Source organism: Lates calcarifer, linkage group LG10 (genome assembly GCF_001640805.2).
Source record: "Lates calcarifer isolate ASB-BC8 linkage group LG10, TLL_Latcal_v3, whole genome shotgun sequence".
In the NCBI taxonomy this organism is placed as follows: domain Eukaryota; kingdom Metazoa; phylum Chordata; class Actinopteri; family Centropomidae; genus Lates; species Lates calcarifer.
The window spans coordinates 18,435,801-18,455,566 of NC_066842.1; the positions used below are offsets into that span (position 1 = coordinate 18,435,801).

The 19,766-nt window shown below is 43.8% G+C and overlaps 1 protein-coding gene across 1 annotated transcript in view; it reads left to right on the top strand.

The window, feature by feature from the left end:
• The first annotated feature begins 2,574 nt into the window (after positions 1-2,574).
• mob2a (MOB kinase activator 2a) overlaps positions 2,575-19,766 on the top strand; it is a 60,889-nt gene continuing 43,697 nt past the window's right edge. Inside the window, exon 1 of the mRNA XM_018663991.2 lies at positions 2,575-3,151. Coding sequence (XP_018519507.1) covers positions 3,135-3,151 — 17 coding nt within the window. The 5' untranslated portion in view covers positions 2,575-3,134. The remainder of the gene's footprint in view (positions 3,152-19,766) is intronic.

Consider the following 19,766-nt stretch of genomic DNA (forward strand, 5'->3'; position numbering starts at 1 on the left):
TGTTTTGGGATGGAGGCAGAGTGGGATCTCAGCATCTCAAAACCTTGGAACGTGAAGCCAAACTCTGTGCATAGTCAGTCAAGTCAAGTCAAATTTTATTTATATAGTGCCAATTCACAACAGAAGTTATCTTGAGGCACTGTGCATAGCTAGATCTTACCTGAGGTACTTAAAAAAAGAATGGATGCTGTTAAAAGCAATCTATTTCCAAATTTAGCTAACTGAAGCTGACCCTTTTCTGAACGCTTGATCATTTCAAGCATTTTTAAAAACTTTAAAGCTAACTATTGTTTCTGGCATGTCTCCTTTGTTTTTCTAAACTGCTGAGAGAATAGAATTAAAATTTGCATGTTTGAATAATTTCTCTGCATATTTTCAGAAAGAGACATGCACTTAGAAATGTTGAGGCTGATTCACACATATTAGAATGATCCTTATCAGTTCCACACTACACAAAGTGCAGATATCAAACTGAAATGGGAAAAAAAAGGTATCAAATTAGAGTGTAAGTATCGGAGCTGGTGTTAGAAAAGAATAAGTCACATTTCTGCATGTCTAACGGACTTGCCTATAAATATTTGTGATCACTGTAAAACAGACTGAAGAGGAAATTCAGTGAAGTGTCTGAACATGCCTGGTCTCAACAAATATCCCACACTGCCCCCGTGTGGCTGATAATGGCATTACATCAGGTCTGACCACTCCATCAACCTCCTGTCAATCATCCCTGTGACTCCGCCTCTCATTGAACTGATTGGAGGCCAGCAGGGCGCTGGAGTGTCAACGAGCCAATCATGTGGCTCTGCCTCCTGTTAACAGGGCCCTCTCCATGTCTGTGTGCTACTGTTATTTATAGAAGCCTGAAGATGCAGAGTGGAGCATAGGAGAGGAAGAAAAGGGGGAGGAAGTGAGGATAAGGTGAGACAGATAGAGAAGAAGGAGGAGAGGAATGTTAGGAGATGATGACGACCATGTGTCTTACTCTAATGGCCTCAGACAAGAGGGGACCAGTCATTTTTGCAGGGCGCAGTGCATATTGATCCCATCTTTTTCTGCCTGATTGATGGTTTTCTGAAAGAGGAAAATGAAGTGAGTGAGGAAAGTGAAGAGAGAGCAGGGAATGAGAGGAGAAGAAGAAAGGAAAGCGCTATTAAAGGCTACTGTATGTAGAGTGAATGGGCAAACGTTGAGGTCAAGGTGGGGGAACATGATGAATTGTATGATTAAATATATTCCTGCACCAAAATAGAGAACAAGTGTCTGAATTTTGCATTACTGAAATTTTAATCCACCTTAACTAATCAAATGTCATCTTGCTTGACTGAGTGAGGAGCAGCAAGGCAGGCAGGTCATCAGATAACTGAAGAGAGCATGCAATAATACAAGCAGATCAACATAAAACACAATTTCTTCTGTCTGAGGACAGTCGGTTTGTGAGAGCGAATAGAACAATGGCTGGCACTGTAAAATAATTTAGCCAGTGATATATTGTTCATTACTGTAACTGCTGTGCCTGTACAGGTTCACAGAGAGAGGTCAGAGCACACGAGTGCCTTTCTCTTGAGAATTATGGTCACCAGTGACATTTCGTTGGGTTTCTGCTTTATGTATCTTAATGGTGAAAATGACAAGAAGCAGAATTAACTGGCAGGCCCTGGGTCAAATATTTGCTGTAGGACTCCTATTGACCCCCCACCTGTCCCTCTCTGTCCATTGTTTATGTCCTCTGTCATCTCTAAGTTCTCATCAAGCACAGTGGCATACTGCAGACTACACATGGCAGCTTCATTATTTACCCAAAGGCTCTGAAAACAATTAGCATCCCTGTGCTGGGATGACACCACCTAGGCCAAAGGTTTCTGTGTCTGTTAGTCGGTGGAATTGTACTTTAGAGGCACAAATCCCTAAAACATTTGCAATTAATCAAATTACAAAAGCCCACTGAAAATGCTGTAAATCTGAAAATGCCTCTGTGGGTTTGGGACCCTGAAGCTGCTGCCCACAAATTTCAGCACCAAAACCATAATTCCTCTGCCTGAAGGAGGCTCTCTGGTCATATAAATACCTCCATACAGGTGAGTGTGAGGGTGAGAGTCAAGCTATTAGGTTTGGTTATTTTTGTTATTATGAGGGTTTCCCTGGAACAGAGGTGTCCAGTTTTATTTTTTTAATTATCATTTTTTGCATATAACACCATTTAAAGAAACAGTTTCTATCTGTGACCCCTCATTTTTTTATTCTTGGATTTGTCTCATTTGAAGAGGTGAAGGTATGTGGAATTTCGCAAGAAAATGGCAAACATTTCATCATTATTTTCCTTTTTTCTTGTAAATGACCCCTCAGGTCCTGATGCTGATCATCCAATCCAGCTCTAGAACAAAATGACATGTGACTGTACAATCAAATTTTATGGGATGCCAGCAGTCGTCTTCATTAAAGTGTTTGGTCGTGGGTGTCTATTTATAGCGCGGACAGCGTGGATTTTATCTTTTCTTCCTAACTTGCTAACTACATATCCCATTGCTTCATGTCCACAGTCCTGCGTGACACGCATTTTACGCACGGGAGAGACAGAGTGGGTCGGGTCTGTGTTTACTTCCGGACTCCGATTTAGACTTCGCTCAGAGAGCAGCAGCTCCAGTGGAGGTTCAGGCTGTCAGCTAGCACGGTAGCCATACAAGGCTTCATGACAGAGGTTACGGGGTTGACCAGCGGCACCCCAACAGACGAGCCTCACTCGGCGCCACTGCACACCGGACACCGCGACGCCGGGCAGACCCACACCGCTGTCCCCGCTCTCCTCCGCTTGCCTTCGTGCTCAAAGTCACTCAATGCTGCGCTCCCGCTACCAGCTAACAGACTGATCTGACTGTGTTCCTGCCACTTCATGATCCGAGGCTAGCCGAGGATCAAAACAAGGACAATCGCTCAAAGTTCAAGCGGTGTTTGCATTTGACCGGCCGGGATCCGGCAGCTGGGAGAGACACGGGCCCCGGGGACAGCGACGGGACTCGGGGGTCCAGGCAGCCAGGGCAGCGAGGGTGGTGGCTGGATAGACTAGGGGGTCGCCTCCAGCTCCTGGTGGATTTATCCCCTGTCAGCTAACGTTAGCTAAACTAGCTACAAACAGCACCATGGACTGGTTAATGGGGTGAGTACACACAAGCTAACTTGCCGAGCTAGCTTACTCTCCTCTGACAGGTCAACTGCGCAGTCTTTCTGATGCTGGCTGCAAATTCACCGCTCGGTGGCTGACACCGCCGGGGTCAGCATTAGACAGGTGCACTGTCGTGTTGAACACTGTTCAATTTCCACTTTAACGCGTTAATCTGGCTCTAAGCGGGTAGCATGTTGCTTAGCGTAGCTTAGCTCTGCTATGCTAGCTTGGTAGCAGAGCTGGCAACGGTCTCATCCTGCAACGGTAAACCGACCTAATGTTACCCAGGGCCAGGCGGTATTTTTGGGCATCTCTGTGGCCCGCGGCTAACTAGCCAACGATGGCAGCGCCCAGATTAGGTTGTGAGAATATTTCTGTAGAGGCCAGTTTGCTGTACAGGGAGTTTATTTATAGGAATGGTTAACACAGCAAATGAGCTAACGTTAGCAGCCTGTCAGTCTGGCTAACGCGGCTGTGCCCGGTCCTGTGCAAGGTGCGCCGGTCTACATGGACCATCGTTAACAGTCACGCTAACTTACCTAATGTGGCACCTTTGGGATGTAACAGCGAGCTCACTGATGGACAATATAGCTCTCACACCTGTGAGATAGATACCTTGGAGAATGATAAGCAAACATTACGCAGAGGTTGTATTATTGCAGTGAGTAATGTAACCAAGTCAAAACATCCATTTGTCTCTGAGTGCACAGCAGTTCAAGTTCAATAAATGAGTAAACTTTGTGAAATTGTCACCTTGGTGGAGCAGGTGACACCTGATGGAAGCTGATGATGCTGTTTTGTCACTTTATTTTTAGCTTGGTGTTGTCATGAGTTTGGTCAGTACTACTGGATGAGATACATGTCTCAGTGACACCTGCTATGAAGCCAAAGTTCAAGGCCATGATCATTGTATTTGGGATTAAGAGTAACTTCCCAAACTGACCAGCTCAGCCTGCTATCGTAGAACTCAGATGTGCTGTCTTGCATTTACTTACCTATTTGCAATGCAAACTTAAAGCCACTTTATTGCCTGGTTGCAACGGAAGTCATATTTGCCTCTAAGCAAAGTCACAGTCCAAGGTGTGTTTTAAGCTTTAATTTCACCCTGTGATGCTTAATTCTGAAATACAGTGGGTTCAGATATCTTTTCAAAGACGAGAACGGCTTTGGGCTTTGGCACATCACAAAAGGTTTGCACTTCCACAGTAAGGCGTGTCTCTGTGTGTGAGGTTATTCTTTTTTTCCCTACCTTTCCTTACTTATCAGGTTTGCTGGCTGGCTGTAGCACTTAACAGGCAGATCAGGGTTGAGGCAGGGTGGAGGCCTGTTATCGAGGGTGTTTCTTCACATTGTGACATTTTGGCTGAGAGATAACGATGCAGCCCCTCGATCACCCCCCAACCAGAATACCAGCCAGCTGCCCCCACTGTTCACGCAGTGTTACTCCTGCCCAGGAGGTTCTGTTGTCTGGTCCTGTTGGTCCGTCTGTTGATTATCAGGATGTCTGAAAAACTACTTAACAAACTTCAATGCAGTTTGCTTAGATTTTGGTCCAGAATGCAGCACCTTATTATCAGTTTAAAAACTTGCACCATTCTTAGTCATAGCTGCTGCACTGCGAGGCATAAAGAAAGAAAAAATCCTTTATTGTTTGGTTCAGCACTTATCTATCTTGGTCTTGCTCATTTTTGCCCACATAGATTTTCCACCATTTTTACCAAACACCCCTTTCCCTCAAGTATCACCCAGTCTTCATAAATAAGGTATTTGGTTGACCTTGGAAAAAAAAGCTAGCATGTGTTTTTGGTATTTCATACAGTTTTTTCTATGCATGGCCTGTTTTTCATAAACGAAGAGGATTCTGCAGTTTTTGGTCAAGTGTTTTTTTCCCCCTCCTGCTGACACTTGTTTTCCTGGTTTTAGTAACTGGGTTCTTGCATTGACTTGTCTCAAGTTGCATCAGTTCTTTCAGTTGCAAATGTGATTAATAGGTCTTAACCTCCTTTTCCATTTTCTCTGAGTCACTGACATGAAATAATAATAATTTCTCTGCCCCAACAGTCGGTGCTGTCAGACTTAAACTGGTTTGCTCAGTGATCTGTTTGGAATTCAAGAGCAACACCCAGTTACGTCTTGGTGTTAGACGAGGTGAAGACAGTGAAAAACCACATATGAGTGAAAAAGAGGGCCACTGCCTACTGGTGTTTGCTAACAGCCAGGATTATGATGAATGTTACTGAATGTAGTGGGTATTAATTTACATTCTCCCTCTTAGGAATGTTGTTGAATCTTCTTTTGACGGAGATAAGTCAGTGTCATGTGCTAAATACTCTCAGACAGGTATGAGTCATGCTTATTCATGACAAGTGAAGTAGGGTACCCACAGCGTGTCATTACTGTCAGGTGTGTGTGTTAAACCGTCGTGCTTTATCCCCACTGATTGCATCTTGTGTGTGCTTAGAGTTTGTGTTTACCTGCCTGTTACAGAAGCACGCTGTCTGCTGTTGTGTATAGACGGGTAAGGTGGGTATGTGAGCTGAATGCATTGGGAACGAGCAGGCATGCGTCCAGCGTGCGTCACCAACAGAGCGGGGTCCATGAATGAGTTAACCAAGCGTGTAATCACTCTGAATACAGACCCAGGGTGAAGGACGCCACAGCCCGGACCGATGGAGGGAGGAAAAGAGGAGAGAAGAGAGAGAGAGAGACGGACAGACAGACAGACAGACAGACAGACAGACAGACAGAGAGAGGGAGTGAGGATGATGGAAGAAAAAGAGATGGAAGCATGGTGGAAGCAGCTGATTTGGGGAGAAATGTGCAGATGTAGAGGGGGAGATAGAACGGAGTGTGATGAATGAGAGAGGAGAGACTGATGAGGGAAAGGCAGGATGATCTAAAGGGATAGAGGAATTGGACACAACACTTTCTTGACCACTAGACGGAAAAGGAAGGATGGAGGAAGGGGATATGAATGCTTTTGATTGAATGGTTGGTTAGAGAGAAGAATGGAGGAAATTAGCAGGTGGGCGAAGGGGTGGTGTAGTTCATAGGAAGGATGAAGCTCACATAATAAAGGTCTGCAGCAGACGACTAGTCAGTGACAGCCTACTAATGGTGGACAGATAAAGAGAAGAAGATCTAGAGACACTGATATGGGAGCTTACGTTGGGTGACAAATGCACAAGATTAGACATCTTTTCTGTGGTTTCTGTGTGAGGCTACAGATAACACCTCTTGGTGTTGGTGTGTGTCACCTGCGTGCTTGCCGAGAAACGTAAGCGAAAATGTGTGAGGGCACTACATGCAGTCTGTTTGTGCACTGCGTACTTATTTTTGACAGAGAGCATTATTTTAGAGCCGAATGACCTCATCTGTCCGGACTCAGAATCAGACGGGATGCTAAATCATTGGGGAGATGCACGACGCCTAAATGCGTCTTTTCCTGCTGGGTGAAATGAGCAGGCTTTGACAGATGTTTAATCCCCTCGCTTTTGAGTGATGGATTGGTAATGCTGAACGAAGAGCAAGAGAATGGAAACTACAAGCGGCTAAGTGGAGTGCTGCTTTAGGCTGCCCGACCTGAGCCAGACTCAGATGTAATGTACACTTAGCTCGCACTGCATTACCTGTGACTAAATGGTACATAGGCATCGTATCATTATCCTGCATCTTTGGAGTAATGGCAAGTAATAGTTTGAAAGATTCCTGTAATGAGGAGCCGACATGTTGTATCCTCTCATTTTGTGCATAGCAGGTTCTTGTATTTGATAAGACAGTGTTTGTTTTGAACATGTTTTGTCTCAGAAAAAAGTATGACTAGGACTGGTATTCATCCTCAAAACTTTTTGAGCAGCAACTGAAATGTGTCCATAGCAACGAGTATTTTAACTGTCAAGTACAGAAAGTTGGCATTGAATTCTTGTCACATTCACAGTGTTGTTTACTTATTCTTTGATCAGATGTTCCCTGATTTTAGTGCCGCAGCTAATGATTATTTCCATCATCAATAAATCTGTTAATTATTTTCTCCGTGAGTCATTTAGTCTGTCAAATGTCTAAAAAAAATCTTTATATCGGAGAAACTGGAACTAGCAAATGTTTGGCACTTTTGCTTGAAAAACAGCAATAAAGAGATTTTAAAAACCGATAATCGCTTAATTAACTAGTTGTTTCAGCTGCGATTTATATCACAACTTTGTTTATTTTAGACTGTAATCATGGTTTTTGTAAAAGTTGATGTTGTTTGATACTGTTTGAGAAGTTCTGGTTGTTATGCTACAGAAACAAAAAAAGTCTGTAATCATCTCTTCCTCTTTGACCCTTCTCACCATTTGACTTGTCAGCTAGAATGTCAAAAATTAAAAACGAGACTGAAGACGGTGTCAGGTGATTGGTCTGATGGCAGATAAAGAAGGGGAATTCACGCGAACCACTTATAGGCTGAACTTCCTCTGCTGTGGGAAACGTCTGTCTGTTTGCAATGTTCTCTCACCACCGTGGCTCATGTCCATAGAATATGTGTCTTATGGGAGATATTTACTGTGATTATTCTCACATTGTTTGTGGCCAAACAATGTGCACATGTCAAATTTCTCATGACCCCAGCAGGTAGACGGCGTACGTGTTATTGTAGCATAATTCTACATTTTAAGTTGAAAAGTATGGAGGGACCTCAGTAGAGACTACTTCTCTGTATCAAACCCAACAATCAAAATGGCCAGAGATCATTTTCTGTTACAGTGCTTGATCATATTAATAGAGTGGTGAAGTGGGTGGATGTATATCCGGCAGTTAGGGTTCCTATGATAACAGTGCCATTAATTTTTTTCCATGTTAGGTCATTGCTGACACATAGTACGGGTGTGAAACTTTCCAGTTAAATCATCAGATTATTAAAAGGTTGATTCTACTGCAAAAAAGTAACTTCTGCTGTCTTGAGTTTCAGTTCTGTTGTTGGGTAATTTTGAATATTGTATTAATTTGCAATCAATTCACTGACCATAGTGCAGGATTTTGTTCTCAACTGTGGCAACTAGGAGTTCTGCTCTGCCTGGTGTTGTCTCCGCAGAGCTAAAAAGTGAATTGTCCGGGTACATAGATGAAACATTTAAAATAACATAACCCTATAGTATCATTGAATTATGCAGCAGGCTCCTGTGTTACCATGTTGAGATTGTCAAAACCTTTTAAAGATGAGTTTACAGTGGGGGGTGGGGGGTGGGGACTCTTTGCTGCTCCATATCTGACAGGAAGTACACTGTCCACTGTTTTATCTTAAGTCTGTTGATGCTGCTGGAACTGTGAATTTCCCGTGCGGATTAATAAAGTCTCTTTCTATCTATCTATCTGTCGTTACCAAGGACGACTCAACAATAATCCAGTGAAATGGTCCACAAAAACAATGTCTTTCAAGTAGACTTTGAAAAATATATCCAGACATATCAGTATAGAAATCCTTTATTACCCTATTTACATATCAGCTAATCTCTACATGTGGTTTTGAACCCAAGCTTGAGAAACTCTGTGGTAGCATTTTGTGTGATGTTGGTTGTAGTTTCAGTCTGAGTCTGCGTGTTTGAATAATATCCCTCTCATGTTTTTTGACTTGTGTGCATGTGCATGTGTGTGTGTGTGTAGATGTTCCCAATGGGGATTTTGCACACTGCAACCCTGTCCTTATACAACCCCAGTGCCTTATTTCCATCTCCACCACACACAGACACACACACACACACTACTGCATACAGTCTCAGCCCAGGTGGCTGTTTCCGCTGCTCGCACCGCAGATGCAGGTCTGATAATAGGCCGTGACAGATGAGCAGACATCATCTCAAAGCAGTCACCTGCTCGAGAATAGAAGCGACACACAGCTGTCTCCGTGCTGCTCGGTCTAGACTGGGCTGGAGTCTGACTTTGCTGTCTTTATTTCTAGCCTTGTTTATTTATTAGGACTGACCCGAGGGCTGTGCAGCAGTCAGCTTACCAGAAGGTCTCAGTGTCCGCCTGGGCAAGAACCGTTAACTAGCTTGTTACTGTTAGGGCGAAGAGAGAGCTTCTGTTGGCTTTCTGTGTGTCAGAGCCTACAGTGAGAATCCCTCTCTATTAACAATCAATTTATTGTGTCTGGCACCAAAGTTGCTTTATGACTACACACCCTATGCGGCCCAGGCCAAGATTTTTAAGACTGCGTGAGCCAGCCAAACCTTTAACTAGCGTGGTGTGGTTTTACAAACTCATCTCGTGTTGTGAGTGGCAGTCAGCCCACAGTCTCCACACACATGGGCTCTCAGCAGCACCCAATACTGAGAAAAGTGACCCCGTGGTTCACATCAGTTGTTTTGCAAAAGTGACATCCTTTGACTGACGGTGTGAGGTGCATAACTTATTCATAAACAGTTTTAAGTTTCCAGTCGTTCAGTCAGTAAAGGACTTATGTGTCAGTACTGGAGCTGAGGTCTTTTATCAAACTGGAATCCAACTGGCCATAAGCCAGAGCTTTTGTCTTCAGTAGAAGTCTGAAAAGTATTCTTCTCCAGAGCTCAGTTAGTTAGTCAATCCACAGGCAATTAATAGGATTTTTTTCTTTATAATTGCTGAATCAATCATAGTTTTTTAAAAAGGTTCTTTAAATGTCAAAATGCAAAACAATCTCTGGTTCTAGCTCTAGCTTCTCCAAAGTGATGATTTGTTGCATGTCTTTGTTCTGTAGGATAATAAACTGAATGTTTTTTGTATTTTGGACTGCTGGTGGAACAAAAGTAGAAATTTCAAGATGCTACCTTGTGATTTCTGAAACTGTAATGTGCATTTTTCATAATATTCTGCCATATACTCCATATGATTAAATTAACTCCCATGCAATATAATGTAGTCCAGTTTGATAGGCCTTCTGTCTGTGAGATTTTAAAACTTTCAGACAGGTGTTGACCCAATAGTGGCAGCAGAGAAAATATTAGGAATGCCAAATAATGTAGTGTAATTCACCCCAGTGCAGCACCACCAAAAGCCACAATCAATTGTGGAGGGATAAAAATGTTTTTTTTTTTTCATCTTTGGTTTATATGCCTTGGTTTCCAGTTGGAGCTCAGATAAACTCCGCCCTGCTTTGATGGAGCTGCGCCCTGGCCTGGGGGCTCAGCGGCAGGTTTCAGGGTATTCTACCGTGATGTGCTTCCGTGCCGAGAGATCGGCTGGATGACAAGAAGACTAGTTGGTTTGTTTACTCCCCAGAAAGGGCATTTTAGTCACTTTCAACCCTCCAACTCGCTTCGTCTTTCACTCCCTGGCTCAGTTTGTCTCTCGCTCTCTATCCATCTCTCTCTCTCTCTTTAATCCCCCCCCCCTCTTTCTCTTTCTCTTGGGACTCTGATGTGCAGAGACGTTTGCGTGCTTGGCTGCTGCCTGAGTTGGACTGTTGAGCCACAGAGAGCAAGGCAGCATTGAACAGGCCTGGGGTAGCCTCAGCCCTCTCCGAGAGATGTTCAACAACAAAAGCTAGAGGGGAGTTGGCGGCATATTAGGAGCTGAACATGAGGAGGGTAGCCTATAATGTATGCTGAGTAATATCATACAAGCCCTATCGTGCTGTCTGTGTGTGCAGGCCTCATGTGTCTTTGGGTGAGAGACGGAGGAAGGAAAACAGTGGAACGCAAAGCAGAGCTTGAGGGGCAGAGTCTAAACAAACAAGTCCTCAGCTCCCCTCTCTGACATCAGCCCCCTTCTTTGACTTTTGGCAGTGCTCACCGCTCATCAAGGAAGTGCTGTTATTTTGGGGCAACAGTAGCTGATTTCTCTGCTTCCTTCTCCAGTAGCACAAGGAGAGCGAAAAGTGAGCAGCGGGGTCCGTCGCCACGCCGTAAAAGCTCAGCTGTCGTAGTTCAGAGGTGTCCATGACTTAGGGTTTCACAGGAAGGTGACACCTGCAGCAAGTAGCTGATCTGGTAACAGTCACAACCAGTGGCTCTGGTCTCAGCACTGACAAGTGTTTTCTGTCTTGCCATTCAGAATGTAAAACAACAAATCTTAGGTGTGTTGCAGTGCAGTATTAAAGTAGCTGATGTCTAAAGAAAAGGCCTGAGCGAATCGTAAGTGACTCTTTTCCCAGGCTTGAAGCCACAATACTGTATCATGGAGTGTTTTTAGGACATGAGCGTGCATCGTTGAGGGAGATATAAAGGCTCCATTGAATGCCTTTTGAGGAGGCAAGTAGCCTGGGCACAAAAACGCACACAGACACACTCCTGAGTAAATACTGCTGTGCTCTCTCTGGTTTGTCTCCTGAGACGCCTCTCTGCTTCCCTGTCTTCCTTTCCCATTCTCCAAGGCAGGGACAGGGAAAGGCCCAGAAATGAACGTGATACCAGAATGACTCGGCAGTTCTCTTTTCACTGAATATGCATAAGTGGATAATTGGAGAATCCAAATGCATGCATGGCCATATTAAGCACTTTCCTCAACACTGGAGATGGAAACTCTTGCTAGGTGTGGCGCTTTTGCCCACTTTTTTTTTTTTTTTAAACCAGCATGTTTAAGCAAAGATGAGGTTTCAAAAGCCTTAGGACAGTACATGCTGTGTGAGTATGGTGCAACCTAATACTGTGATGGATCAAGAGGCTGCAAATGCAACCCAACTCAATACCTGGAGCTGGCTGTGCTTGTGAAGCTTCTCCACCCACTCAAATGGGTCCTGACCTGTTCAAAAGCTTGAATAGGCTGCATTTCACAGTGTCAACCGCACAGATTGCTGACCATTTAACCAGCAGCCTCTGATACATATAATGTGGTAATCACTGAGAAACACAGTAGACCTCCTTTTTATATAATGTGACCACATATTTGGAAACATACTGATCTTCCTGTTCTTTTCGTTACCGCTTTCACTTTGAAGCTGTTCTGCTCATTTGGGCCGCACTGTTGTGTTGCTCCTGGCATGGCCTAGGGTGTCTGTGTGTGTGTGTGCCTGCGCGTTGCCTCTATTTCACTTGGCAGGAGGGTGGCACCGCGCTGTGACCGTGTTTACTCTTTCGTAACGCTCTGGGCAGCCCTGCCCAGTGCACACAACTGGCACTGGCATCGGATGGAGAGAGAGATACAGGGGAAAAGAAAAGACTGACAGAGGGCAGGAACAGTCACGACTAATCAGCTGCTCTCTCGCTCTCTCGCTCTCTCTCTCTCTCTCTCTCTCTCTCTCTCTCTCTATCCTTTTCTATCTCTTGTTATTGGTCAAAACAGGATATTTTCTCTCAAAACATGTTATTTAATTTGAAACAAGTGCTGCCACTGCAGATCCTGGACTTCACTGCTTCCTTCAGTAGCAGGACTTGCTTCCACAGGCCTGGGAGCAGCTACTGTTCTGTCAGAGAATATCATAGTCATGGGCTGCTGCCGGCTAGAGCTGTCTTAAGATCAGCTAAAATAAGTTGAACCCCCTGCAGCAGGATTTAGGGTTGTTGTTGCCACCCACCCACACGGGACACCCTGCAGAACAGTTGGCAGCATTTTTTTTTTTTTTGTCCGGACTGGATGCAGTCTTTCAGATTCAGTTTATGCTACAAATTCCATTTAATGATACCTTTCTTCTTTAAGAAGAGGGATATTCAGAGTTTCAGTTTCCACGGTTGCTATCAAGACAACCTTATGTTCCACTCGCATTTTCTAAATAATCAGACAAGAACAAGATTTCTGTGTCGTTATATTTCATCATTAAAAGGGTATCTTCTGTTTTGTTGTAAATGTGGCAGTAATACCAAATAAAGTGGCACAGTATCAATAGGCACGCATATAATCCTAGTAAATAAAGACGCCTTGTTACTACGGAGTCACACCGTAGTGTCTGTTTAGGGTTAATTTCACACAAGTCCAGCTGTATCCAACCTTAAACTAACTTAAACTTACTGCAGTGTGCATCCAGGTGGTGATTATCAGGCTAACATCAGCTTGGGGTCTGGCGAGTCAAGTAACTTGTTTTTCCTGAATTTCTATATATCTCATTAAATTGAATAATTTCCCCTGACTTTAGTGGAGGCTCTTTTTATTTCAGGCAAGGCTTGCCGCCTCCGTTATCATATGCTGCAGGCATATGGCAGCATGCCATGGTAGCATTATTTGCTCAAAAACCTGATCGCATCTTCCCATCTGACTTCCCACCAGATTTCACTGAGATTTCTTCAGAAAAGTTTTAATTGTCCAACTAGCTTGCAAACAAAAGCGACCAACCACAAAATCTCCTTGACTCAGATAATAACAGGGACAGTTCGGATGTGCATGTAAAGAGAAAAAAAAGGGAAGATGGGGGACTGGAGCAGTGCAAATTGAAAACACCGGAGAAGAAGAGAGAGGGGACGGAAGAGGGACTGGGCAGCTGATAAGGAGGAAGAGCAGCGGGAGAATACGGAGACTGAGGGTAAGGAGTGACGGAAGGAGGAAAACGATAGTGGTGCACAGGCAATAGGTGAGATATGGAGATAAATGGGAAGCGGCGACGTGGGTCAGAGATCTAGATTAGAAACAGCAGAGGTCTGCAATGGAGGACAGGGAGGGGAGATTTAACAGCAGGAGCCTGGGCTGCTGGTGACAGAGAGAGAAATGGAGTTTGGAGTCGTGTGCTGGTCAGAAAGATGAGAGAGCCAACAGAGGAACAGAGAAATAAAAATGCATTGGATACTCTCTCTGGATCTTGCATTCATTCATTTCATTCCCTTCAAGATTTGAGTGCTTACAGTAGGTTCTCATTCAACCTCCAAGATAAGAGACCTTAATTTGTCTTGGAGGAGAAAGCCTTTAATTCTGGTTGATTTTATTTATTTTTCCACTAAGATGTGGCCAGCACCCTCAGCCGAGGCCTCAGCTGAGCAGTGAGCTTCTAAATCTGCACAGAGCCGGTGGGCTGCTGGCGTTGGTGTAAGCTAGCTAGGTTTGTCCTTGGTGGCTGAGGCTAGGCCGCTAGGCCGGTCTGAACTGTAATTGGATTAGAGATCTCTGCGTTGCATCAGGCAAGGGAAGCTGAGTATACACAGACATGTGTGCCTCTGAGAACCAAGTTCATCTCAGTACTCGAGGCTCCACTCCTCCCCACCTCGTTTTTTCCTTTTAAACCGTCTCCTTTCCTCAGCATCCCAATGTTTTCTTTATCCCTACTTTAATCAGCGACCAACCTCTTTCCCCCTGGCTGTTATGCATATGTGTAGGTGTGTGCATTTTTGTGTGTGTGCATGCATATGGATCAGCTCTGTGCCATGGATACCATCTCTAAATGGGATTACAGGAGTTGCAGGGGAGCTTGTGCTGAGAACACGCAGGAGAATAAAGAACAGGAAATAATAGTCAAATGCAGATAATGATGAGAGCCGGTGGATGTGCATATGAAGATGTCCTACTGTGCTTGGAGAAAGGAGCGAGAGAGCTGCTCTTGGCCTTTTCTTTTTTTAAGTGTGAACTTCCTGTTTAGCAGCTTTGGACAGGAAGTAGAGGGTGATGTCGTGGGTTGTGTGCATCCTGATTGCCTCGTTTACCCCTCTCAACCTTTTAGTGTGCAAAGACTTAATCAGTGAAGAGTTTCCTTCACTTTACCAAGAATTGGAATAGAGCTCATGAGAAGTTGTACTAATTTCTTTAAACTCAGTTAGATGTTAAGTGGGGACACTGTGTCGCTTATTCTGTTCATTTGTCTGTCTCACTTGTTTGCTCATTCATGTGATTTATGTGTCATGGAGGTGTCATGTTTACTCAGATTTTAGTAATTTAGCTGATAGTCCTATCTTTGTAAATGAAAGAGAAGAGGAAAGCTCAATTCCCAGGTCATTATCAGTAAACATTACAGTAATCATGCCCCTCACTGTTGATAGGGAAGGTTCAGTGCCATAGATTGATTCTTGCACAACAGTGAAAGTGCTGGGAAATGAAATAAAAGAAAAGCCAGGATGAAATGGACTTAATCTTACCTGCCTGCTAAGGAAGAAACTGTAGTAAAAGATGGCAGGTGTTGCTGATCTGTGTAACACATGAGCAGGGGGTGGTGAAGTGTGTTGGTTTTGAGGTGTGTTGGACAGGTTCAAACAACAGACACAAGAAAAGGCATGAAGGCCTTTTTTCTTCATGTACAAATGTTTTTGTACTTGCATATGTGCTTTCAAGCTGGAGTGTGGAATTTTTACATACAATGAGCGTCAGTTACATTCAAGTCCTCGCTGTCAAACAAGTTCACCCAACACTGATTAAACCAACACCTGGTAAATCTCTCTGTATTTCGCAGTATACCAGAATTTTGAGTCTGGTGTCTGTGGCAACACCCCCATGCCGGTGCACTGGTAGCAGTGTGTTTTATGTCAACCAGCAAACATTGATTTGCCAGAGCTTTGCAAAAGTTCCACACTGCAGCTTGAACACTCAGCACATGTGGATGCGGTTGGTGCGAGAAATTAAATGGCGGCAAGGCAGTCAGTAAGATTAGAGGGCGACAGTGATAGAACAGGCTTAATAGCTGACAGGCCCGCACCAGCAGCCATATGTTTCATATGTGTCCACTGACAACCTTGCCGTATGGCTCTGATCTGCCCATATGGCCTGTACATCTCTTCAGCTTCCTGCCACCATGACAGCCAAGTGAGGGAGGGAGCAGACAGCATATCGGCAGAGTTCGAGTGAGAAGAGGCGGGTGTAGCTTTGATGCGGGATGACCGAAAAAAGCAAAGACACACAGTGTAATTGACGCAAAGCAATCAAATCCACACCCAGGTGAAGAGGTTTTAAATCTGCACCCACTCTCAGCAATGAAAATAACTACAGCAGTGTAATGAAATAAAACAAAGATATTTAGTTTACAATAATATAAAACTGAGAAAAGCTAAAACCAGCAAGCCTTTGTGCTTCAAACATGATTTGACAAATTTATTATTAAGATTTTGATAATTTTCTGTTGTTCAACTGTTGGTTTCAACACTACTAAAGACATAATCTTTTAGGTAATGCTCTTATGTCCGTCAACAACATTGCCTGAAGGTGGCACAAGTGTTAAAATTGCAGCAGCCATCAACATGTCAACATCTGCAGATCTAACACAGGCTTCCTCGTGGATGATCTCCAGCCTGCTAAACACGAGTGTGTGAGTTTGTGAGTGTGTTACAAGCCAGCTCCATGAGGTGCTTCACATCTAAAAAAGGATGTGGAGGAGGAGGGAGAGTTTTTTTTTTTTTTTTTTTGAGGGAAGAGTTTGACTTGGAATGAAGGCAAAGGGAGTGGACAGAGAGAGGGAGCTGGTGCTGGGGGTCGTCTGATTTCCGCTGCTGGGTTAGGGTCACTGTATGGGGAGCTGCTGACTGGGCCTCCCAGGAATCAGGCAGAAAAGCTCAAGGCTGGACACAAGACTCAAAACAGAGTATTTGACCCCTATAAGGCCTCTGATATTCCCTTGAGGAAGTGTGTGTGTGTGTGTGTGTGTATGTGTGTGTGTGTGTATGTGTGTGTGTGTGTGTGTGTGTGTGTACACGTGTGTACATGATAAGTCTGACTGACTGAGGGCTTACAGAGGGGCACATGGGGGAACACGCTCTGTCTGTGTGCTGTCCTCTTCCCTCTCTCTCGCACACACACACACTGTACTTATTGTAACACAGTCAAGGTCTTGCATACACAGCTGTCTGGCATGATGTCACAACACTGGCCTTTTCTTCTTTGTTGTGTGCTTTCAGCCATAGACCTGCTAAACGTGACCTTTCTAAAAGCCTTTTTAATCACCGGTGGTCTCTGAGCTGGGCGGCTTGTGATAAATGCTAACACTGAGCCAATGGCCTGGTAGCATTAGGAGCTAGGTTGCAAACTAGCTGCGCTAAAGACTGGCTGTGAATTCAAGTTATCATGAGGAGTCCAGGCGTGGGAGCGAGGCCAGCAGCTCACTTTACCACCATCATGTCCAACTCATTCTGTCAACATAATAGTTTCACTGAAATGTCAAAAGTTATACTGTGAGAGGCATACTTCATCTCTCTGTGTTTACATTATCGGATAACTGACCATAAAAAGGTTACTGTTGTTGATTAGATTGAATATAGGTGTTATGAACAATAGTTAGCAAGATAATTAAGGCAGCTAGCTAGTTAAGCTAGCAAACTGAAAACATTTTTTTACAATGCTAAATGTGAGCTCCTTTTTGTGGTGTCTGTTTTGAAACATCCAAAGTTGTTCAGTTAGGCATGTTAGTGGTAGCTTTGGGTATCAGACCTCAGTAGTTTCTGAGTACAAACCAAGTTGTGTCTGTAGCAGTGAGTTTCAAAAACTGCCAAATTTCAAAAGTTGGCATTGAATGTTTGGTCAGACTTGTTTGCTTAATATTTGATCAGATTTCCTGGTCTCAATGGGGAAAGTTTTTGTGTTTTTTTCCCCAAATTCAGACTATATTCATTCAAACATGTTTTTGTACTTCTCAAACTAAGATATCCAAAAAGGTAGAATTTTTGTATCAGTACCAGACTCAGGTATCATATTGGCTTGTATATTGAACATTTTCAGAAGATACTCAGCCCTAAATAGTAGTAGTATCAGATAACTGGATTTTAGGGGTCAGGTTTTTGTTTCTATAAACACAAAATATGTGTCAAAGGATAAGATACCAGGATACTGGACAAAGATGTATGATCAAAAGTCATCAACTCCAGCCAGGAAACAGAGAATAGGAAGTCTGTTCTGCCTTCCTCTTCTTTTTAGTTTCATCCTTTAGTTTTATCTACCCGGTCTTGTTTTCTGCTTGCTGTCTGCCTCATACTCCCAACAGAGGTTTTCTACCTACAGTAACTGCCTCGCTGTCGAAGCCAGAGTGGACTGAGTCATATATCAGGGGGAGTGTGCAGAGCAGAACAGGCTACTACAGATTAGAGGTGAGAGGAGTGTGCTGCTGATTTATTACCGGCCGTTAGCTGGTTAAATGAGGCTAAGTGAGCTGGTCAGCTCAGGGAGGTGAGATGGAAGAGATTAGCCTACATAAAGAGCGATGGAGGGAGAAGATCTGTGAAGCAAAAGGCGACTCCTGACCTCCTGTCTTTTTCTTGTATTTCTTTTTATCTTCACCATCATCCCTCCTCTGCTCTGCTACTCTGTCCTTTCCTTTATGCCATTCAAGTATCTCATGTTGCATCTGCAAATGTTGGGCTTATGTTGGGCTTTTTGAGAAGTAGCCAACAACATTGAATGGTGTCTAATTATTATGCAACAAGTTAGGGCTTGTCATTGTCACCGGCAGTGCTGCTTGTTCTATGTGCAACGTTGCAACCCAGAGCTTGGCTTGGTCATATTTACATAACTAATATACCATATGTCAAAATGCATCTATTTTTGGAAGTGCAGTTGCAATGGCTTCTTCATTTTTTCTTGCAGTCCGGTCTTGTCTGTTGGAGATGGATTAATACTAAGGGACCTTTTTTGAATATTAACAGCGTAAACAAAATTTAAAATGTATATGAGCCACAGTAAGGTATCACAAAAGAGCCACAGTATTAACTAATCTGCACGTTTTTGTACAAAGACATAGTGCATTAGTAGCACCAGTTATAGATAAAAATATAATAATGTGTTGGCCTGTGAAATGACTTTGAATTGAAGCTAATAGTTGAATTATAAAAATGTTGGTCCTCAATAAGCAGCAAGCTCTAAAAATGTTGGATCATGCATTTCTTCATGCCCCAGTTAAAAACATGAGCCAAAAAAGCCAGGATTTGACAGGAGCGACAGATAGAAATAGTAAAGGTCTGTCTCTTGCTCTGGACGAGGTTATATGTGTCTAAACTCTGGTGTTGCTGGATATCCGCTCTGTAAACTGTTTCTGTCCTCAAACTTTGCATGATGTGTCAGTTTGCACGTTTGTTTCATGTGTGAGTGAGAGAGAGTGAGACAGAGAGAGAGAGAGAGAGAGAGACATTTCCCACATCCGTTTCCTCTTGTAGAGGAACAGTAGGCCAGGGGTTTGGTCCACTCTGGTGGGTTCATGTGTCGCTCAGGGCCAAAGAGAAGGGGTGGGAGGGCGTGGGGGGTGATAGCCACTGAATAAGTCCATGATTAAGGTTAATAAAATTAGCATCTGGTTGTTTTTGATTGTTTTTTAAGTGAGGTTTGGTGTAGTCTCTCACTGTCTGAGTGGAAGAAGCTAACACTTTTTAGGTCATAAAGTCTTGGTGCAATTAAGCTGGTTGTTATGGGTATCTCTGGAAAATTTTCACATTGTTTTCCCCTTTCTTTGTCTTATAAGTCTATCTTTTCCCCCTTTTTGTGTTCTACTTCTACTGTTGACTTTATGATGAGTTATGAATTATTTGTGCTCTGAGTGCTTGTTCAGCCTGGGTGTGTGTCCTCATATACACCTGTATCTGTGCCTGTGTTTGCATACAGCCGCGTGTTTGACTCTGTGTGTATTACTCCTTTTATCTCCCTCCTTGCCCCACCCTTGACTGTAACATGCTCTCCTTTCCTCCTCATTGTTTTGCCTCTCTGCCGGACCAGGGAGTCTGGAGCAGGAGCTCGCAGGAAGCCGTCGTCACTCGTTGCGCTGAAGGGAAAGCAAACAGTGAGATGCACAAACACAGGAAGTGCAGCTTTCCTCTTGTTGGGCGTCTGTCACTCTGCT